The sequence below is a fragment of the Hemibagrus wyckioides genome, linkage group LG07, assembly GCF_019097595.1.
Source record: "Hemibagrus wyckioides isolate EC202008001 linkage group LG07, SWU_Hwy_1.0, whole genome shotgun sequence".
Lineage (NCBI taxonomy): Eukaryota > Metazoa > Chordata > Actinopteri > Siluriformes > Bagridae > Hemibagrus > Hemibagrus wyckioides.
In genome coordinates, this window is record NC_080716.1 from 19,983,078 (window position 1) to 20,002,354 (window position 19,277).

The following is a 19,277-nucleotide window of genomic DNA, read 5'->3' on the forward strand; positions in this document are numbered from 1 at the left end:
CGAATCAATCAGTATCTTGACAATGATCCTATTAGGGTCACATTATATCATGAGGTATCTTCAGTGGAATAATAAGAATGATGTGGGGCATAGCATTACACACAGGCAGATAAACAGATGCAGTCCTGATTTCTATTTTTTCCAATTCTGTAATGCTCTAATGAATACATGACATATTTCCTCTGAATACTAAACACTGTAAAGAGAAAAGTTGTAACTAGTAATCCACCTCATTTCTATTCATATATCTCCTGGTTCCACAAAAGTCCAAAATGATGAGAGAAGCTGCCTTAAGTCAACTATTAACAACACAATATAATCTAATATGAATGTCAAAAAATATCCTATCATTGATCTTTGTATCTTTGAAACACAGCACTGCTAGCCCATTTATAACGGCCATCCTTGCACAGAGACTTAGCAAAAGTAAGCAGAGTTTGGAAGGATATATAATAATAAATGATGATGATGGCTCAAATTGAGGTTGATGGTGGTGATGATACAATGTGCCTCAGAGATACAGGCTGCCATAAGTGCTGTCTTCAGCCTGGACTGTAATGAACAGCAGCTGACTCAGCTAATTGTAGCTGCAGGACTGGAGGACAGTGAGAATAGACTGAGCCCAAATTGACATCCACTATCTTTCTAAAATAAAGCCCCAGTTCTGAGGTGAGATGACTAAGGTAAAATTTGAGCCTCTGAGTGCGTCAGATTAAGAGTTAGTTTGAGAACTGTTTGAGAGAAAGACAACACACAGGAGCCCTCATCATAAGAGATGACTGATCAAATTGTTACTATTAGCATATCATATCATTGCTGTGATGCTCACGAGTTTTCAAGATGAATGAATGAAAGAAAAGAGTGAACTGGTGGGAATGTGTGCCCTGTAATAGACTAGCATCCTGTCCAGTGTATACCCTGCCTTGTGCCCCAAGTCTCATGGGATAAGTGGTGTAAAGAATGGAGGACTGGTATAAATAGTGGGTACCTGAGAGGACATATTGATTGTAAGCATGGTCCATATGGATGGATCCAGGCCTTGCAGAACACTCTGGGCCACTGAGGTCTTCCCTGTTCCCACAGGACCTGTCAGCAACACTGGGTATTGGCCACAAATGAGAGCATTGACCAGGAAATTATATCGCACTGTGTCCACAGTGGGAACCATGATCTTATAGAATGGAGCACTGCACAAAGAGAGAGAGAAAGAGAGAGAGAGAGAGAGAGAGAGAGAGAGAGAGAGAGAGAAATTGTGAGTGAAACAGGCTGGTTCTTGCTAAATTTCTCCTTATGAAAGTCTTATACAGACATAGCTCCAGAGAAATGGGAGTTGGAACACTTAGTATAAAAAGTGAACAGGAAGCAGAAAGCCCAAAAATACTTTAAAAGGTAAAAAACAAGAACAGAAAAATTGAGGGAAAATGTATGGAGGAAAAAAATAAATATAGGGTGAAAAATAATGTGAGAAAGGAGTAGAGATGGCAGTAGGGTAGAAAATGGAGCTGTGAAATGTGGACTGGAGGAGAATCGGGGAATGGAGGTGAAAAAGTTCAGATAGAGGGGCTGAGAATTGAAAGATATAATAAGTCAGAAAGAGCAAGTAGAGGGATGAAGAAGTTTTTTTAAAACCTGGCAGTGAACAAAGTATGGGACACAGTGAAGAGCCAAAAGGACAGAGGGTGATGAAGCGAAAGACATAAAAGCAGGATGAAGAGAGAGAGAGAGAAAGAGAGAGAGAGAGAGAGAGAGAGAGAGAAAGAAAGTAATTAAGAAACACAGAACAGAGCAGATGACTCATAAGCCTGGGCAGGTAGCCACTGAGGGAGTGTGCAGGTGGCAATACCTCATGGGCTTGGAAACACAGAGAGGAACAAGGTCATACAGCCACTTACTTGGAGTTATAACGCCAGGCTTTGGGCAGCTTGTCCTCAAATGATGACCAGGTTTTGTTCTTAACATCAACATAGTATTCATAGATGGTGTCCTAATCAAGGTGTCGATAATATATAGAGTAAAACACTTTATAGTCACATGCTAAATCATTGTATGAGTATATTGGTGGTCTTAGCGTATGTCAAAAAGATCACCTTGTTAGGAAAGGTGCCCTCCCTCTCTCGTAGGAACTTATCCATCTTCTTACGTCCGTCCTCGTCCACGGATGCACAAACAGACCAGATCAAGCTGAAGATGAACCAAAGCTTTATCATGCGTCCATAGTTCTCACTGTCAGCTGGATTCAGCTGGAGGGGAAGAGGAAAGTGTGCGTGTTGAAACTATGCATGGCTTGTGATTTGCTTTTCAGGTCCATTACACACTAAAACAATCTACTAGTCACTACTGATGATTCCCTTTGTTGCGTCACATTTGGTATAAAAAGATGCACTTGAACATATCACAAAGACTACAGCAAGATGCCAACCAGCACTTACTCTTGTGTATATTTACCGCAAAGGAAAAATAAAAATAATTTTCCATACTAGCTGTGGGCAACAATCGTTTTTCATGAGAAAAGACAAAGAAAGACAAAGCTTTTATATTAAATCTCATGATACTGTACTATATGACACATCAAAACAAAACAAAACAAAACAAAAGTGCTTATGTTGTAGATTAGGATGTAGCCAAACAAATCTACAAATTTCACAACACAATAGAGGAATTTTGAGTTGATGGTCAGTGACCATAATGCAACAGGATCTAAGGACCAATAGTCAGCATGGTGTGTCAAAGCCTTTAGTAAAGAGAAGCAGAGAATAGCTTCAAGAGGCCATTAGAGATGCTAATTATGGAAAATGGAAATGGAAACCTCTATGGGAAGTGGTAGCTCAGTTGGGTAAGCTGTTAGACCGCTTACTAGAAGGTTGTGAGTTCAGACCCTCTGCCAAGCTGCCAATGCTGATCCCATGAGCAAGGCTCTTAACCCTTAATGCTTAGTTATATAAATAAGATTAATGTAAGTTGCTCTAGATAAGGACATCTTCCATATGCCATAAATGTAAGTACTTCTCTTGAGAGAATTCCTTTTTTCCTAAGGTGATTGTTAATGGTTCAGGAAAAATGGCTTAAAAATGTTAATGTCAATGTTAATCATAAGGAAGCAAAACTGGAACAGGAAGCCCTTAGCCCTTTTAGCTGCTTTGAGACAATGTCCATTGTAAAAGGCGCTATACAAATAAATTAAATCATATTAAATAGAAACCCTACTGAGCACCAGTGTTCTCTTTAACTGAGAATTGTGTTCATGAGATGAATGCAGACAGTGTAGGCACAGTGATCTCACCCCATTTTCAGGACTGGCCAAGGAGTCATAGAGTCTGCAGAGAGAAATGACTCCATTCAACTCAGTGATTGGTACCAGCTCCTTACACTGAGTCTTCCTAAAGCTTATAGTCTCTTCTATGTATTTGTCAAACAGGCCCTTCAGATGATCCACCTCTACCTACAGAGAGTACCAGAAAATAAATACCAGGCTCAGGAAAAGTTTGTGCATATAGAAGAGGACAGATTTCATATAGCTATCAGTCACAAGACAAACTAATGAAGAAAAAATGATGGCTTGATCAGTCTTTTATTGAACCTTCTGCCGCTTAGCAATCCAAGACTGAACAAAGGGCTGCCATCCAAGGTCTGAGTAATCATTATACACCATTCCGCAGCGGGACACTGTTGCTGGAGACGCCACTGCCAGATCTTCCACCTCAAACAACAGGGACACCTACAGTGACACACACACATACACAACAGTGAAACCAGCTATTCTGGTAAAGTAGTTATTTTTATCAGCTGTGTAGAAAATGAGTGTTTCTGTTTAACATCCTGCTGCATCCTTTTAGTCTAATCTTTACTACATTTGCATCATATGTGTCAATAATATCACCCATACTGCCAAAATATAATTTAAAATACATATGTAATGGAAATCAAAAGGCAACTGATGCAGCAGTCAGTAATTCTTGAAGCATGTCCCCTTTAAAAAACGTTCTCACTTAGTATGATTTATCCTTTTAGATGTGGAACTACATTTCCAAAGGGAAGAATTTCTAATTACGTCTAATCAATGCATTCAGGTAGGTCTAATTGTGCATAAATACCATATGCTCATGAAAGTGTAAGTAACCCGAATTACTTTTTTTTATTGTGTTGCCTCAGTATTAAAAAAAGTTTGTCTGGGGGAAAAAAAAAAGAAAAAAAGTCTTGCTTTGATATAAGGGAAGTGAATTCATAGTTACTTTTTGACAAGTGAGAGATAGTGTGACATGCTTTAGAAGTAATTTCATACCTGTTCAGGCATGGAAATTCTCTCTCCATTAATAAGCGTGAGGACTTTATTGTCGTCCATCACCGAGTTCATGCTTTCAATCCACAAAGTGTCCACTGGACCGTCAAACACAATCCATTTCTCATCCGGCTTCTCATCTGAGCTCAACAATGTGAGAGGGACAGAAGGGACAGTTAGGAAATAAAGCAAATATATATATATATATATATATATATATATATATATATATATATATATATATATATATATATATATATATATAACAGGCATCATTACATAGTCTCTCTCTATCTGTTTTTATCATTCACTATCACAAATAGTTTCGTAAACATGTCCTGCTATCTTTAATTCCCTGTCTATTTTTCTGTCTCTTTTTATTTCTTTTCTCACAAACTTGTGGCCTTTTGGTGGAAAATGTTCTGTTAGCTTTCTAGTTTTTTTTTTCCCTTCCCTTCATCTGACCATGTGTGTCTCATTTACCGACCCCACAACAACAACCACAACACAGCACAGTCTCTCTGTCTTATACACACAGACACACTTATACACACTTTCTCTCTCTCTCTCTCTCTCTCTCTCTCTCTCTCTCTCACACACACACACACACACACACACACACACACACACACAGACTGACTGACTGACTGGGTAAGCATGTAACATCAAACCTGTCACACACAGCTAAAGCAAGTGTCATTTCTGCTTTGGATGATCTCCCTTCTCCAAGCAGTGAGGAGGGGAAATAAACAAACAGAGATGAACAGCAACAGATGCTAAACATATGGAGGCACTGCAATGCCTGATTACACCACTCAAACATAAAATTCCTCCACACCAAGACCTACACGGTAACAAGACACAAACAAAACTATGAAAGAAACTCAAGAAAACTGCTGCTGGAAAAAAAAACAGAATATGCAAATAGGGCAAAGTATAAAGATTGAACTCAAGCAGGCAAAAAAAAGAAAAAAAAAAAGTTAAGTGGCAGGCGTCAAAAAACCAAAGAAAAGTTTCGGCTCGACAGCTTGGCATGGTAACCTGTGCACGTTTGGCGCATGGTGGAGGAAACAATGCCATCAGTCCACTAGCAGTAGGATAGATCAAAGTGGCCGTAAAGCTCTTCCAGAGACATGGCCTTGGGATTGACCACAAACTCCTGTTGGAGAATGAACAGGTCTGCTTCATTGCTTATAGACGAATGAGAGAGAGAGAGAGAGAGAGAGATGGGTTTGCAGTAAAGGGAAAGATACTGAATCATGAGGGACACCACAATGAAATGAAATGCAAGCCACAGGGGCCCACACAGAGTCAGACAGAACAGCGAGAGAGGGATAGCAGGAGAGAGAGAGAGAGAGAGAGAGAGAGAGAGAGGAAGAGAGAGAGAGAGAGAGAGAGAAAGAGAGAGAGAGAGCTACATCATGTCACTCATCAACAGTAGCTGGCTTGCTGCAACAGAGAAAGAGAAAAAGGCAGCAGGGAAAGAGGATCTCTTTTGCACTGACAGTCCCATAGGAGCTGAGCTATGCAGCACACACACTCTCCTCTGACAAACACACACACACACACACACCTACCCCAGAATACTATGGTCTCTCCATTCTGCAACAGACTGAAGGAGAGACAGAAAAGAAGTGAATGAGGGAAAGGGAAAAAAAAACAGAGAGATATTTCGGCCCACGTTTCTGCCCACAGCAGGACAGGAGATTCTGTAGAGAACAGAAATAAGTAGGTACAGTAAAAACCTGGCTCAGAGAAAAAATGCCAAGAGTGACACTTAACCCCATCATCCCGTGACCCTGTCCATCCTTAAAAAAAAACAAAACAATAAGACTAATGTCATAAATACAAGAAAGACATCTGTTGATAGCATCTGTTCAGTAGCCGCTGCAGAGAACTGCAGAGAGGCAGAGAAAGTAAAAAGGAAAACATAATTAGTGGAGCTTACAGAGTCATGCTGAGTTGACATAACAAGAAAAAAGAGAAATGTCGTCAGACACCTTCTGGGCCCTGAGACGGAAACAGGCTAATGCCATCTCCAGTCAGCCTGTGACCGGCTGTTCTTTTGTGTGTGCCCATGTGTGCATGTGTGTGTGTGTATGTGTTGTTGTGAGGCTGAGCTTAAAGGAAACAGAATGTACACCACCAGTGTGAGGTTGTTTTCCTCAGCCCACACGCATGTGTCAGCCTCAGTGCAAGATATCGCAAGAGCTGATGACACAGTTATATGCTGCACACACACACACAGAGTTTCCCTAAGCTTGCAGGTGATCAAAGAAAGAATCCAAAACAGGATAGGTGAACCAAAAAAGTCCATTTCCGATAGTTTGTGTGACTAAAGAAAAACTGTAATCAATAATTATAGACCTATATAGTACCTAGGATTATCTGAGAGTGCATGCAGAAGAAGTGTACCTCAGCTAAATCTTGACAGTAGACAAAGGCCCTATACTCACAGATGACCTTTGGTGGGTCAGTGACTGACTTCAGGAGTGATTTAATTAGTCCAGTCATCTAAGTTATCCCTCACATCAACTTTGACAGAATGCCTACCATTCGTTTCTTTTAATCAGGCTTACACTCATATTCTTTGTCTTTTAAATCTGTCTATACAAATATTATGCAAGTGCTAGGTAAATAAATAGACTTATAATTGACAGCAGCCCTGCTTATCCTCTTCCATCTGAAACACACTCAACAGTACCTGCACATGCAGCTCTCATAAGAGAGGACAGAACGCCGTCGGTCCACTCATTGGTGGAGAGGTCATATTCACCATAGAGTTCTCCAAGACTCACTGCTTTGGGGTTGAGAGGACATTCCTGAGGAGTCATAGGTTAAAGGTCAGACTAAAAAAAAAGTGGTACAGGTGTCAATTAGAAGGAGGTGTGAGTCAAATGAGGGATGGAAAAAGAAATTGAGTTGAAATGTCAGGCAAGGAGTGGTTGCTGGAATGAGATTTTGAAGAGTAAGTGTGAAGACTGTGGAAGAGGTATGTGTGTGTGTGTGTGTGTGTGTTTGTGCGTTTGAGCGTGCATGTGTGCATTTGTGCGTGTTTGTGTGAGTCATAGCATGTAGAGGTGCTGAGGACAAATAATGAGGAAACTGGAAGAGGTGATATTTCAATGGTGGGACAGAGATGCCTTCCTGAAATAGATTATGCAAAATGAATGGGTGTTGAGTCAGACTTTAAAGAGAGATATAGATAGATAGATAGATAGATAGATAGATAGATAGATAGATAGATAGATAGATAGATAGATAGATAGATAGAAAAGCCTAGAAAGAAAAGGTAGCATGTAAAAACTATGAGATTTTGTGTCACAGAAGGGGAACAAGCTGGGCCATAAAACAGGGAGTGAAATTCATGAAGGCTTAGACACACCACAATGTTGAGGGAGACAGGAGAGAGCAATAAAAACAAGAAGGTACACTCTCTCTCCTAGATCACACACACACACACACACACACACACATATACAAACAAACACATACACAGAAACATCATTAAAGGCAAGACCAGATTTTTTTTAAAAATCACCAACAGACTGAAATGCATGCTTTTAAATCTGGTTTATAATACATGGTGCAGTTCTCACTCTATAATCATGCTTGAGGTGCAGTCAAAATGAATCACGTCACAAATTGAAAATAGTTCGAACCATCTTATTGCTCGCTGCAAAGCACATGAAAAAAGGGTGAAAAAATGGCCACCATGGGAAAATGTAATTATACATAATTGTAGCCTCTGATAACTGGATTGCACACATTCCTCAAAAAGGCATGCACAAGAAAACATATTATCACAACAATGTGTTGTAAGTGCTACCAATTACGGTGCGCTAGAATATGAAGCTCTGCGGTTTTTTATCAAAACTCCACCATGTTAGCTGTAAGTCTGTGGAGTGCTTTTGTTCTGTGTTAAGCATCCTGAAGAGCACCGCAATACCTGTGGAGAGCGCCTTTGATGACTGTTGTTTTGGTGTCAGGGATGCGAGACGATGGTGGGTTACAGCACTTGCTAACGGTGGCTTATTTTCATACTAATGAATGCCTTAGGATAGCCTCAGACAACAGCCGCTTTAGAAGGAGCTCTGTGTCAGATCAGTGCTTTTTCTTTGGCATTAAATCGTCTCATGTTTGCGATAATGAGATCGCAATATGACTAACTTATGTTGTGCTATTGTTGGTGGGAGCATTTGTCTGGAATAATGGCTGAGCTTTGAAACGCTTGCACTGTATAATTGATATTTATATTCATGGAAAATTGGAGCTTGCAATATTATTCACATATTTTTTTGGATTCCTTAATTTAACTCGGAAACAATTAAGACATTTTAAGAGTGAATGTGTAAAGTGTGCTATTGTTACATGCTACTGGATGGTGTGCAAAGCGAGCAAGTGCTTTCTTCATGATTGGTGGATGCTTGAGCACTTTGTATTCTGTCTCCGTAATCAGTGTATTGTTGTAGAATATCAGTTGGTGAAAAGCAATGAGTGAAGATTAAGCAAATGCTCAGAATAAAACTGAATGAATGCTGTTTTGGTGCAATACAACGTTAACATTAACAACTCGTAACATTCCTTGGACTCACATGGACAAGGTTGAAGCCAGGTTCGCCTTTGCGGTGCATGGTGCTCAGGGTGTTCTGTAAGATCCGCCAGGTGACTGTTTTGCCACTTCCTGTCTTGCCTACGATCATGGAAGAGTGGCGTGAGTTCTTAGTTTCGTACAGCTGAATGACTTTGGTCAGGGTGAACGGAGTGACCTGTAGACCGCTTTGCCGAAGTTCTGCTTCTATCGTTTCTCTCAGCTACAATGAAAGGAATCAAACATGAAAAACCTACACAAGCATACAGTAGATAACAATCATACAGCACATAAATAAGGTTGATAAATAAACCACTACTCCTTTTTGGAATGGATTTAATGATTCCTTAAGAGGATAATAGAACTGTAAAGTATTATTGGTTTGAATCCCGAGCTGATCAGCAAGTACAAATGAACTGGCAAAAAGTATGTCTCAAACTTAATAACCATAAACAATCCCAGCACCCCCTTGAGTGAGACACACACTCTTCAGAGCCAGATTACTACAAAGGCATTAAAGCACTCTCCCTCTAATTCAATCCCTCTCTCATTTCTTTTTTTTTTTTACCTCATTAACTGTGTACAGAAGCACGAAAAGAAAAAGAGATCAGAAGCATCTTAGCAATAACACATTAGCATTAAGATTCGAGGGTGGAGCGCTTTGCTCAACATGACACTGCAATGAAAAACTTCCCAGAGCAAAATGGACAGATAAGAGCAGACGGTGTAGGGGAAAGTCTGCTGTCAATGTTTGCATGTTCGTATGAATGTAAATTTGTGTATGTGTGTGTGTGTGTAAATGTGAATGTGGGCACATGCTGTTCCTCCACCTCCTCTCTCACACACTTGATTGCTGCTGATGCATGCAGCAGTTGCCGCCTGTCTAGGCTTGAGATGTGTAGGCGATGAGACACATACCAAGCAACACATCTGCATTGTGCTGCATATCTGCTGTGTACACTCATACGCTACCCTGGGACACAAATGGGGACCTGAGGCATTTGATGAAGCTTTGATTGCGGCTTGTGTGCATAATGTACGAAACAGTGTGAGGATGACTCAGATTTGGGTCTTTTGAGAGATATTTAACAAATCCTTAGGTATACAGCTAAACCAAAATGAGTGACTACCATTCGATGCACTAGGGAACCTGGAAGCATACTGGTAATTTGAATCAGCTTCTGTGTATAATTTGGTGTAAGCATTTGAGAGTACAGAGTACAGTCTCCCAGCTTTCTGTCTAATAATAACTTGGTGCATGCTTACAGTAAACTCACCCAGAATGGACACAGTATTTTTTTGGGGGGGGGACATGGGACATAATCTTGTTCCAAATAATCAGACATACATTTGACTACTTCATAACTCACTTCACAAACTATGTTGCTGATCAATATAAAATGATTATGACCTATTTTTGAGAGAGAAACATCCTCAGCAGCTTAAAATGTAGCTCAGCAGGTGCTGGGAATGCCATATCCCATGACCATATACTGTTTACAGACAAGTCTGAAAAAGCTTGTAATGTAACGGGCATCTTAAGCAATACAAGATTCATTATAAGCACTATTTAGTCAGAAATGACATACCTTTGCATTTCCACTCAAATTGATCACCTAGTCATACCTTGCCATAGTCTATGGTTGGTGTCTCCACAGCAGGAAACAGGTCCTGGATTATCCCATTAAACAAGGGTAGGTCAACTGAGGTTAGCTTAGCAATGTTCATGTCCTTCATAGACATGAGCAGGATCTAGGGTTAAAGAAGAAAAGTTTAATAAACTCCTCAAACACCCGTTCTCGAACCGATACTCTAGTTATAACCTTATCTACTGAAAGAAACCGCTCCTATAGAACTATATGACATGATGTGTGTTGGCATAAAGTGCTGTTATATTCTCTCTGCCACTCACTTTGCTTTATTATGAACATAAGGAATGGGGAGTAGCGGTAAAACTGTGGAATAACATTTCATTTACATAAAGAATATATTCCAGTATGATTGTTTAAAAAAAATCCAGAAAAAGAAAGAGTTTGTACTAAGGTAGAGGAGATGAGTCTTTTTAAAGGTTCCTTTCAAGTTCTGTCCTCTTTGATACATTTTTTATCATAGCCCTTATTCCCAACAGGGTGTAAAGCACAGGTTCTAGTGTTAAATTCCTATCAACAGTGACACACACACACACGCATACAAACAGAGCACTTCTAGTAAAGTCTGAATAAGTCACTAGAGGCTTGGATGTGTTTTTTGTTGTATTGTGTTTGTGTCCAGTGATTTCTGTGTGTGAATATGTGACTGTTTTTGTGTATGCATGTGCAACCTCTTCATCTGCGACATCAGGACAGGCTCTGCGCTTCTTTCCGGCGTAGCGGAGCAGAGAGGTGAGCGCACGCAAGCCAAAATCATAGTGATCCTGCTTAGACAGCTGCTGCACTGCCAGACTGTAGAGTGTGAACACTTTCTTAGCTAACACCTGAGACACACAGAGGGATAGGGTAAGAAAATGATGTGAGAGTGTGTAACTGATGTGGAAATAAATTGAGATGCAGGAACAGAGAGTCTAAAAGGATGCGGGTTACTTTTCATCAACAATGGATGGAAATCGATAAAAGTCAGGGTGAGAGAGTAAGAAACTGAAAACGAGAGGAATATCGCTGACAAATTAGCACATGATCTCAAAATGTGAGCAATTAAGTGGAGTAAAAAAAAGACAGAAAGCATGTTTTTGTGCTCATATGTGGAAATGGGGTGACAGAAAGCATGCCTTGCTGCCTGTACTGTTACACAAGTCAATGGCTGAGAAGACAGTGCTTCAATAACTAAGAAATTACCTGCAAACATCTGTAAATTGCTTGAAATGAGCCTCCAAGGCAGCAATACATCATGATGTTGCCAAGATACCTACATAATGCTTCCTAGCCCAAAGGGCCCATTAGGCTGAATGCAATAAAGTAATTACATGACTGCTGAAGATAACAGAGTGAATGTTGTTTGCCTATACTAGCTATTCTCATCAGAAAGGAAATATTATTCAAAACAATTACATATATCTCGGTGGTTGCCCTTAAATCCATATATTTAAAGTACATTCATATGCTGACAGTTTTCAGATTGTGTAGCCAGATAGCTAAAATAAGCTAACCCAACAGGATTTAAGTTATATTTAAACCTTCAAATAATCCTCCAAGTTAACTCGACCAGATAGAGATGTTTAAATCCATATTTGGACTCAGAGAAATGCCCATCTGTCCCACTTAAATATACCACCACCAATCTGCAGTCTGTACAGACGCTCCTCGGCAGTGAGGCAGAGTTATGCATACTGAGGTAAATGGACCACGTTATCTTGTGTGTGCCTTATTACCTTAGCCACCAGACACACTATCTACTGCAGTGACACAAACATACACAGACACAGAGACACACAAACATCAATGTAAATCTTTTGAAACGTATTGCTTGTTTATATTTGGGCCATTCGTTATGCTTTGGTTATAATAATGAACTAATTTTCCTTAACACAAACAGGTAGACAAAATCTCCCACCCTTCCAACATATGCACGCACACACACACACACAGGTAGCACAAGCTCATAGCTCTCAGGAGAGACACACTCCACTATCTGTCATGGCTCATAACACCAGACTTCCACACTTCAGTGCAACAGGGCAAAGAAACAGCTCCCTCTCTCCTTCCTCTCCTCCAGTTTCTTTTGCTCCATCTTTCTTTACCTCTTCGTCATTCTCTGCATCTCAATATCTATCATTTTCACTCTCTGTCTCTTAGGTGCTATAGTAAGTCTAACTCACACTCCATCTGACATGACACAACATTGATATGTCCATTTCCTCCCATTTGCAGAGGTAATAGTCCTCTCAATAGCACATAATGATACAGGGATTATTGATTGTGGAAGGAGACAGGGAACAGGGGAAAGAGTGAGAGTGGGCTTCTGTGTTGGGTAAATAAAGTCTCACACTGACATGCAGGGATCTGTGGAAGACATGATGCTCAACCCTGTGCTGCTGCTCTTAATCTCAGGTATATTATATGTTATTCCAAGTACATCTCCAGAGTCCCTCTCCCCCTCTCTGCCAGCTAACTGGGCTTGTGTACAGCCCCAACAAATAAGGCTTTTCCATTAGGACAATGTTTGCTGGAGCAGGTGGGAGCTCTGAGTGGATTTTCTGGGGGGGATTTTGTGCCTACCAGGCCATGAGTGTGTGTGTTTTGGGAGCTGGCGTTACACGCATTGTGTTGTTGAGCTTTGTCAGTCAGGCATTTTGCACATACACCCACCTACACACACAGACGCAAACACACTCACAGACATACACACAGCGCATGCATGCTGTGTGCCAGCAGTAAACCAACAGTGGACTCTGCCTCCTGGTGTGTGTCTGTGAATGTGTGTGTGACTAGACTCATCTGTGTTTGCCTATCTGATTCAATCCCCTCCAGCTCCAAAGCTGAATTTAATACCAAACACTAACCTTCTGTCCAGCTCCCTCTCTGATAATGATCTAATTCTATTCATGATCTTTAGGCCTCTCTTATTGGATAATAGCACAGGCATCCTATAAAAAAGTGGATTTGGTAAATAGCACTGAAATAGCCCTTATTCGCAGAATCCTTTATTTTTCTCTCTCGCTCAAGGTTATCCCTTCCAACCAGTGGGCCTTATTCACATCCCAAATGATCTGGTCTATCTAAATGATCCAGATAAAATCCATAAATGGATACAAAATTGTAAAATGCACACAATGGTCATACACATGTTCTAATATAATAATAATAATCTATTATTCATGTACTAACAAAAGAAGGCTTTCTATTGAGATCATTTGTAAATGTATATTTGTTTCCATACTGTATTTTTTAAACATGTACCCCAGGTCCTAACAAAGAAAGGCAGGAACATTTCAGATTTTTACCCCCCCTCATATATCTACTGTCATTTTGTAGCACCACAAACGATATTTTGGTGTGAAAATGGATTCACAATTTTGTAAACAGCCAAAGATGCTTTTAGCACCTATAATAAGATCAAGGGGGTGGTCACTACTGGTATATGATTATTGCAATCAACCACCTATTCTAATTTATTAAGGCTGATAGTAATTGCTACCTTTGTGAAAGCCTGTGACAAGCTGGTGTTATTTTCAACACAAACATGGCTGAAACAATCACTGTCTACAGAGACAGACAAGTATTTAAGGGGTTATTTTGGGTGGTGATGGTGGTCAGGGTGTTCTCTCTCTTTTTTTTTAACCAATTAAAAAGCTTTGTGAACATATGACTCGTCAAATCACCAATAAATATATTAGTGGAAAAAAACAAAAAAATCTTCAGCAGTGGACAGTTTTCAAATGTATTCAGATTGACAGACACAACTAATATTCAGTTCCCAATCCCAGCAGGTGAACAGACTGCACAAACATTCCTTAAATTTTAATGTGTTTTTCTGATTCTAAAACAGTAATAACAGACCTTGTGGCAAAATACTAGAAGACATACACAAAAGAGAGGTTTATATTGATGATATGTTAATGAGGAATGAGGCACTTGTGTTTTATGTATATACTAGCCTCCCCACTAGCATGAGAGCCTGCTGAAATAGATATAATTAACGCCACTCTTAATAAACAGTCCACTTTTATATTGATTACGCATATATTTAGGTCAATACTTATTTATCAGAGTAATATGTTTTTTCATGTGCTGAAATTGTGAAAGCAATAGCACCTTGCAGTTGTTGAAGCCTTCTCCAAACAGAGTGATCTCAGCAATCAGGGTCGAATCAGGCACAACCATAGATATTGGCCTAAACATGGACTTCAGATTATCAGGCAATTCAGTACGACCAGCATAACCTAGAGGAGAGCCCACACACACACACACACACACACACACACAGATATACAATGGATATGACACTGCTGTTGATCAAATCAAGCTAAATCTTGTCAGAACTTTTTCCACCCTCAATGTGAAATTACAGAATAAACATCCCTTCTTAACTACACAGTTAATAACAATAAGCGGCATGTACCAGGATTCATAGTGATGAAAATGCCACAGGACCAGACCAAGCGGATCTCCTTGTCCTCGAAGAAGAAATTGGTGGCTTTTGCAGACAGTGCTGAGAGGATGAGCAGGATCTGCTGTGCCACTACTGACAGCACTTCAATGTTAATGCGGTTAAACTCATCAAAACAACCCCATGCCCCTGTCTGTAAACAGATAAACACTCTTATTATCTGTAAAATTTATTATGCTATGTGTCATGATAATTCCTTATATATTCTGCTATGTTACATTTATAAAATGCTTATACAATATTTATTGCATATTAATAACATGAACCTGAGCAAGACCGGAATACATGCGCCCCATGGATTTGAAGTCCAGACCGTCAGAACAGTTGACCACAATGACATACATGCCCAGAGCTTTGCCCAAGTCTTTCACTGTCTCGGTCTTGCCTGTGCCTGCAGGACCTTTAGGAGAGCCACCACGGTGCAGATGCAAGGCTGTAGTCAGTGTCACGTAGCATCTATAGAAGAGTACACCATTAGTACACCAAGAAGTGCTAACAGTAAATGTAGATAGTCTTCTTTAAATTATCAACCAAACGTTTTGTTGAATAATTTACAGAAGCTTCTCCCCTCTTATCCACATATAATGTACAATACAAATCGTTTAATATATACAATACACAAAGAACTATTAAGACAGTGACTGGGCTCAAAAGTATATTTCATTCATACAGAGACATCAACACACACATGCCTTAAGATACAAGACACACACACACACATACACGCACACCACTCAAAGACAGACACTGTATGCCCATTCTCTATGTCCTTGAGTGGGTTTAGGATGCCATGTGCTCATCAACATAAGCCAGGATTAGATGTTTCCTTTCATTTCATGGAAGATCGTTTTGCAGCTGCGCTTTTCAGTGCTATTTTACTGTTTCTAAAGGATGCAATAAAAATCAGCCATTGACTCTTGACTCTCACTTCCCATGTGAAATCCATGAATAATTGATAGTAGGGAAGAATCTTCACACCCCCATTGTAATGCTTGTACACCAAATCCCAGATTCCAAGCACAAAACATGTCTGTCTCTCTTTATTTTCCCCTTTTCTTTTTTTTTTCATCTGTCTCTTCAATCAAATCAAATTTGAAAGGTGTCAGAAATGATTGTATTAGGATTTGAATATTGCCCAAACGTGGTAAATAATTCTCTCTCTCTCTCTCTCTCTCTCTCTCTCTCAGATAAGAAGGTTCATTATCGCCCTGATACAGATTTGCTCTGCTGCCATTGTCAGCTTTCCACTGAGTCTCATTCAGCTCATAATATTACTGTTAACATCTATCCCTGTTAGTTCATGCTGACCCCAAAGATCATTAGTAATAAGATGTAATGTTTCTGCGTCTGTGGATAGTCTTGATCTGTGCCTGAAATGCTAATGATTATTATGAAAAAGCAGATGTTGTAAGAACAATTCTGCAGAATTATTGATATGATCAGCATCATTAACTACAGTACAAGTCATATCTTTAATAACAAGAAAGACCATTATATTCTGATGAATAATTATCAACCTGTTTTTAAGGTACATGTTACCTTGCGCCTATACTAACTGCTAGTACACCATACCTCAGTGGAAACAGACCACTATAGGCTTACTGTTTGTAGAGGCATGTTAGCATAAATATGTGGCACTGTTATGAGCGGTCAGAATTGAGTGCAGGTCTTACAAAATATAGCTATTAACTGCCCTCTATCCCTAAATCTCTCATTAATATCTGACCACTTTAATTTGGTTTCTGTATTTGGTACAGTATTGTTGGTAGACCACAGCTGTAACACCGGCATGTTTAAGAAACTTAACAACAAATACTCCCCGGATAGAGGGGGATGACATACTGTGTATAGCAACCAATGGGCTATATTCAGCTAATTGTAATTGTGTAGGTGTTTTTAATAAATTGGCCAGTGAATTTAGCTACAAAGAGCTAGTGTGTGCACCCATTAGATGCAAAAATTTTTTTAAAAACATTTTAACTCAAAAATGTGAATATAGGCAATTAGTGTCCTCAGGAACACGAGTATGACATATAATAATGTATTTTGCTCATAGTGACCACAGGTTATTGTGTGGGTGAGCAGCTGCAATGGTTCTGTACAAGATAAAAATGCATAAAATGACTTTAGGGAAACTCCTCCTACAGCCGTAGCAGCAGTGCACCAAAGCAGCTTAAAACAGGAGCAGGAAGGCCGTTAGGCTCCAGGGAATCCAATAATGTTTCAGCCCACAGGCCAGCCAATGTTACCTTTCATAGGTGAAAACAGACATGTTGCCATGGTTACAGTACCTGTCGGTGAGAGGGGTGATGACTAAGCGGCCTGAGTTGCCCAGGTACTCATAACCGTACTGGAAGTGTGTATTGGTCTGTTTGATAATACAGTCATCCACCTCCTGCAGACACACAAGCAAACAGATGGTGCTTTGATGAGTTATTTCATAAAAGACTATAATAAGTATACTAAGTAATAAACTTTATTTATACAGTAATAAACAGAAATACTACAAGATAACAAATAATTCAGCACATAAATCAAATAAACCACAACTAGTAAGGTGAATCTTGGAATTTATTAGTAGCATGCAAATAATAATAATTCCCTTTCTCTCCCCATTCCCTCATCGAACACTCTCTCTCACCTTTTCCCAGGAGAAGCGGAGCTGACAAAGCCACTCGAAAGCGTTCACGTCACAGCACCCTGCTTTGGCCAATTTATCAATGACATCACGAGCATGAACTTCTATCGTAACCAAGGCCACAATCTTGAGGCGCATGATTTTAGAGAGATTTCCTCTTATTGCCTCGGAGTAGCGATGCAGCATGGACACCTATGACAGACACAAAACTTGACACTTGATCTTGCTGTGTAATAATAAGGCACAGTGTGACACCCATGTTGTGGTGCAATATTCATGATTATATCATGAGCAGTTAGATCTGCCGCAGTTTTGTCTTTGTTCTGATGTCCATTAAATTACTGACCTTGAGTCTGAAAACTAGCTAAGTCAACAAACAAAGTCAAAGACATCAGTCAATCATTGTGCTTGTGCCACAGGAAATCAATCGGTTTGTTTGCAGGAAGACCCCCCATGAGAGTCACTTATCTCACCTGTTTTTTCTTCATGGATTTTAGTGCTGATTTGTCTGATTTGTCTTTGCCTGCAATCAGAGATTTGTTGACATCTGTGGTCCACTGGATCTGGCTAGCTGTTATCAGCATCTGCATGAAACGAGTACATTTTACCATATGTACAAGCACACACATGTAGACAGGCTTGTAGAAGGTCGCTCACCTGTCCAGGCCAATCTTTAACCCATTTATCTCTTTTTCCAGTCATCTTTTTGAGAGCCAGGCAGCAGTTCTTCAGACAATCCTTCAGAGTCCAGCGCATGGTCCGCTCAACATCACACAACCATGCCTACACACACACACACACGTGTTAACATATATACATACATACTAACAAAAAGCAAGCCAGGATGTACATTGTATGCACAAAAGTATGTAGGCTCTTGACCATCACAAGCATATGTGGGTTTTTCCCAATACAAACTTGGACACACACAACTGTGTACAATGTGTTTGCTGCACAATTACAATTTCCCTTCATTGAGACTAGGGCCTAGTGCAAACTTATTCCAGAAAGTCCACAAAGACAGGGTTTGCTAAGTTTGGTGTGGAAGGACTCACTCAGAGCTCTGATTTCAACCCCACTGAACAGTTTTAAGATAGACTGGATTGCTGACTGCACGCCAGGCCTTTTCGTTCAACATCAGTGGTGGACTTGACTAATACTCTTGTGGCTGAATGAGCACAATCCCCATAGCCACATGCCAAAATCTACTGAAAAGCCTTCCCAGAAAAGTTGCCTAGATATATAATGGGATATTCAACAAGCACATCTACGTGTTATTGGTCAAGTGTCCGCATACTTTAGTCATATAGTGTGCTAGTCCTGTCCGTTATTTAAACCCAACTTAGGTCACAATATTATGTTTATTTATACCTTGACATTAAAGTGGTACTTGACCTAATGAGATTTTCATTGATTGAAACATGTATTCCTTAAAAAGCATTAATAATCTATGCAGGTCTGCTTTTTCAACATTATATAATGTTACTCAAAATACTAATGACCTAAACTTAAGGATGACGCACTGAAGTGAACACAAATCATAATGTCTTCTGTAAATCTGAGTAAAGCAGCAGTCATACTGGTCTTTTCACCCTTGTCAGGTTGGCGCCAAAAATATAGCCGTTTTTGGATAGTCCTGGTATTATATGATTTGGAAGAAATGTACTGGG

General features: G+C 39.9%; 1 protein-coding gene across 2 annotated transcripts in view; it reads right to left on the reverse strand.

The window, feature by feature from the left end:
* Window positions 1-19,277, reverse strand: part of dnah2 (dynein, axonemal, heavy chain 2) — a 122,734-nt gene that overhangs the window by 37,163 nt on the left and 66,294 nt on the right. For both annotated transcript variants that reach the window (XM_058395942.1, XM_058395943.1), the window contains 17 exons: window positions 18,265-18,390; window positions 18,081-18,191; window positions 17,611-17,799; window positions 17,261-17,364; window positions 15,236-15,425; window positions 14,922-15,102; window positions 14,615-14,742; window positions 11,188-11,340; window positions 10,494-10,619; window positions 8,872-9,090; window positions 6,981-7,098; window positions 4,280-4,416; window positions 3,578-3,715; window positions 3,281-3,439; window positions 2,088-2,240; window positions 1,893-1,984; window positions 989-1,187 (listed from right to left, as the gene is read on the reverse strand). In XM_058395942.1, coding sequence (XP_058251925.1) covers window positions 989-1,187; window positions 1,893-1,984; window positions 2,088-2,240; window positions 3,281-3,439; window positions 3,578-3,715; window positions 4,280-4,416; window positions 6,981-7,098; window positions 8,872-9,090; window positions 10,494-10,619; window positions 11,188-11,340; window positions 14,615-14,742; window positions 14,922-15,102; window positions 15,236-15,425; window positions 17,261-17,364; window positions 17,611-17,799; window positions 18,081-18,191; window positions 18,265-18,390 — 2,523 coding nt within the window. The remainder of the gene's footprint in view (window positions 1-988; window positions 1,188-1,892; window positions 1,985-2,087; window positions 2,241-3,280; window positions 3,440-3,577; window positions 3,716-4,279; window positions 4,417-6,980; window positions 7,099-8,871; window positions 9,091-10,493; window positions 10,620-11,187; window positions 11,341-14,614; window positions 14,743-14,921; window positions 15,103-15,235; window positions 15,426-17,260; window positions 17,365-17,610; window positions 17,800-18,080; window positions 18,192-18,264; window positions 18,391-19,277) is intronic.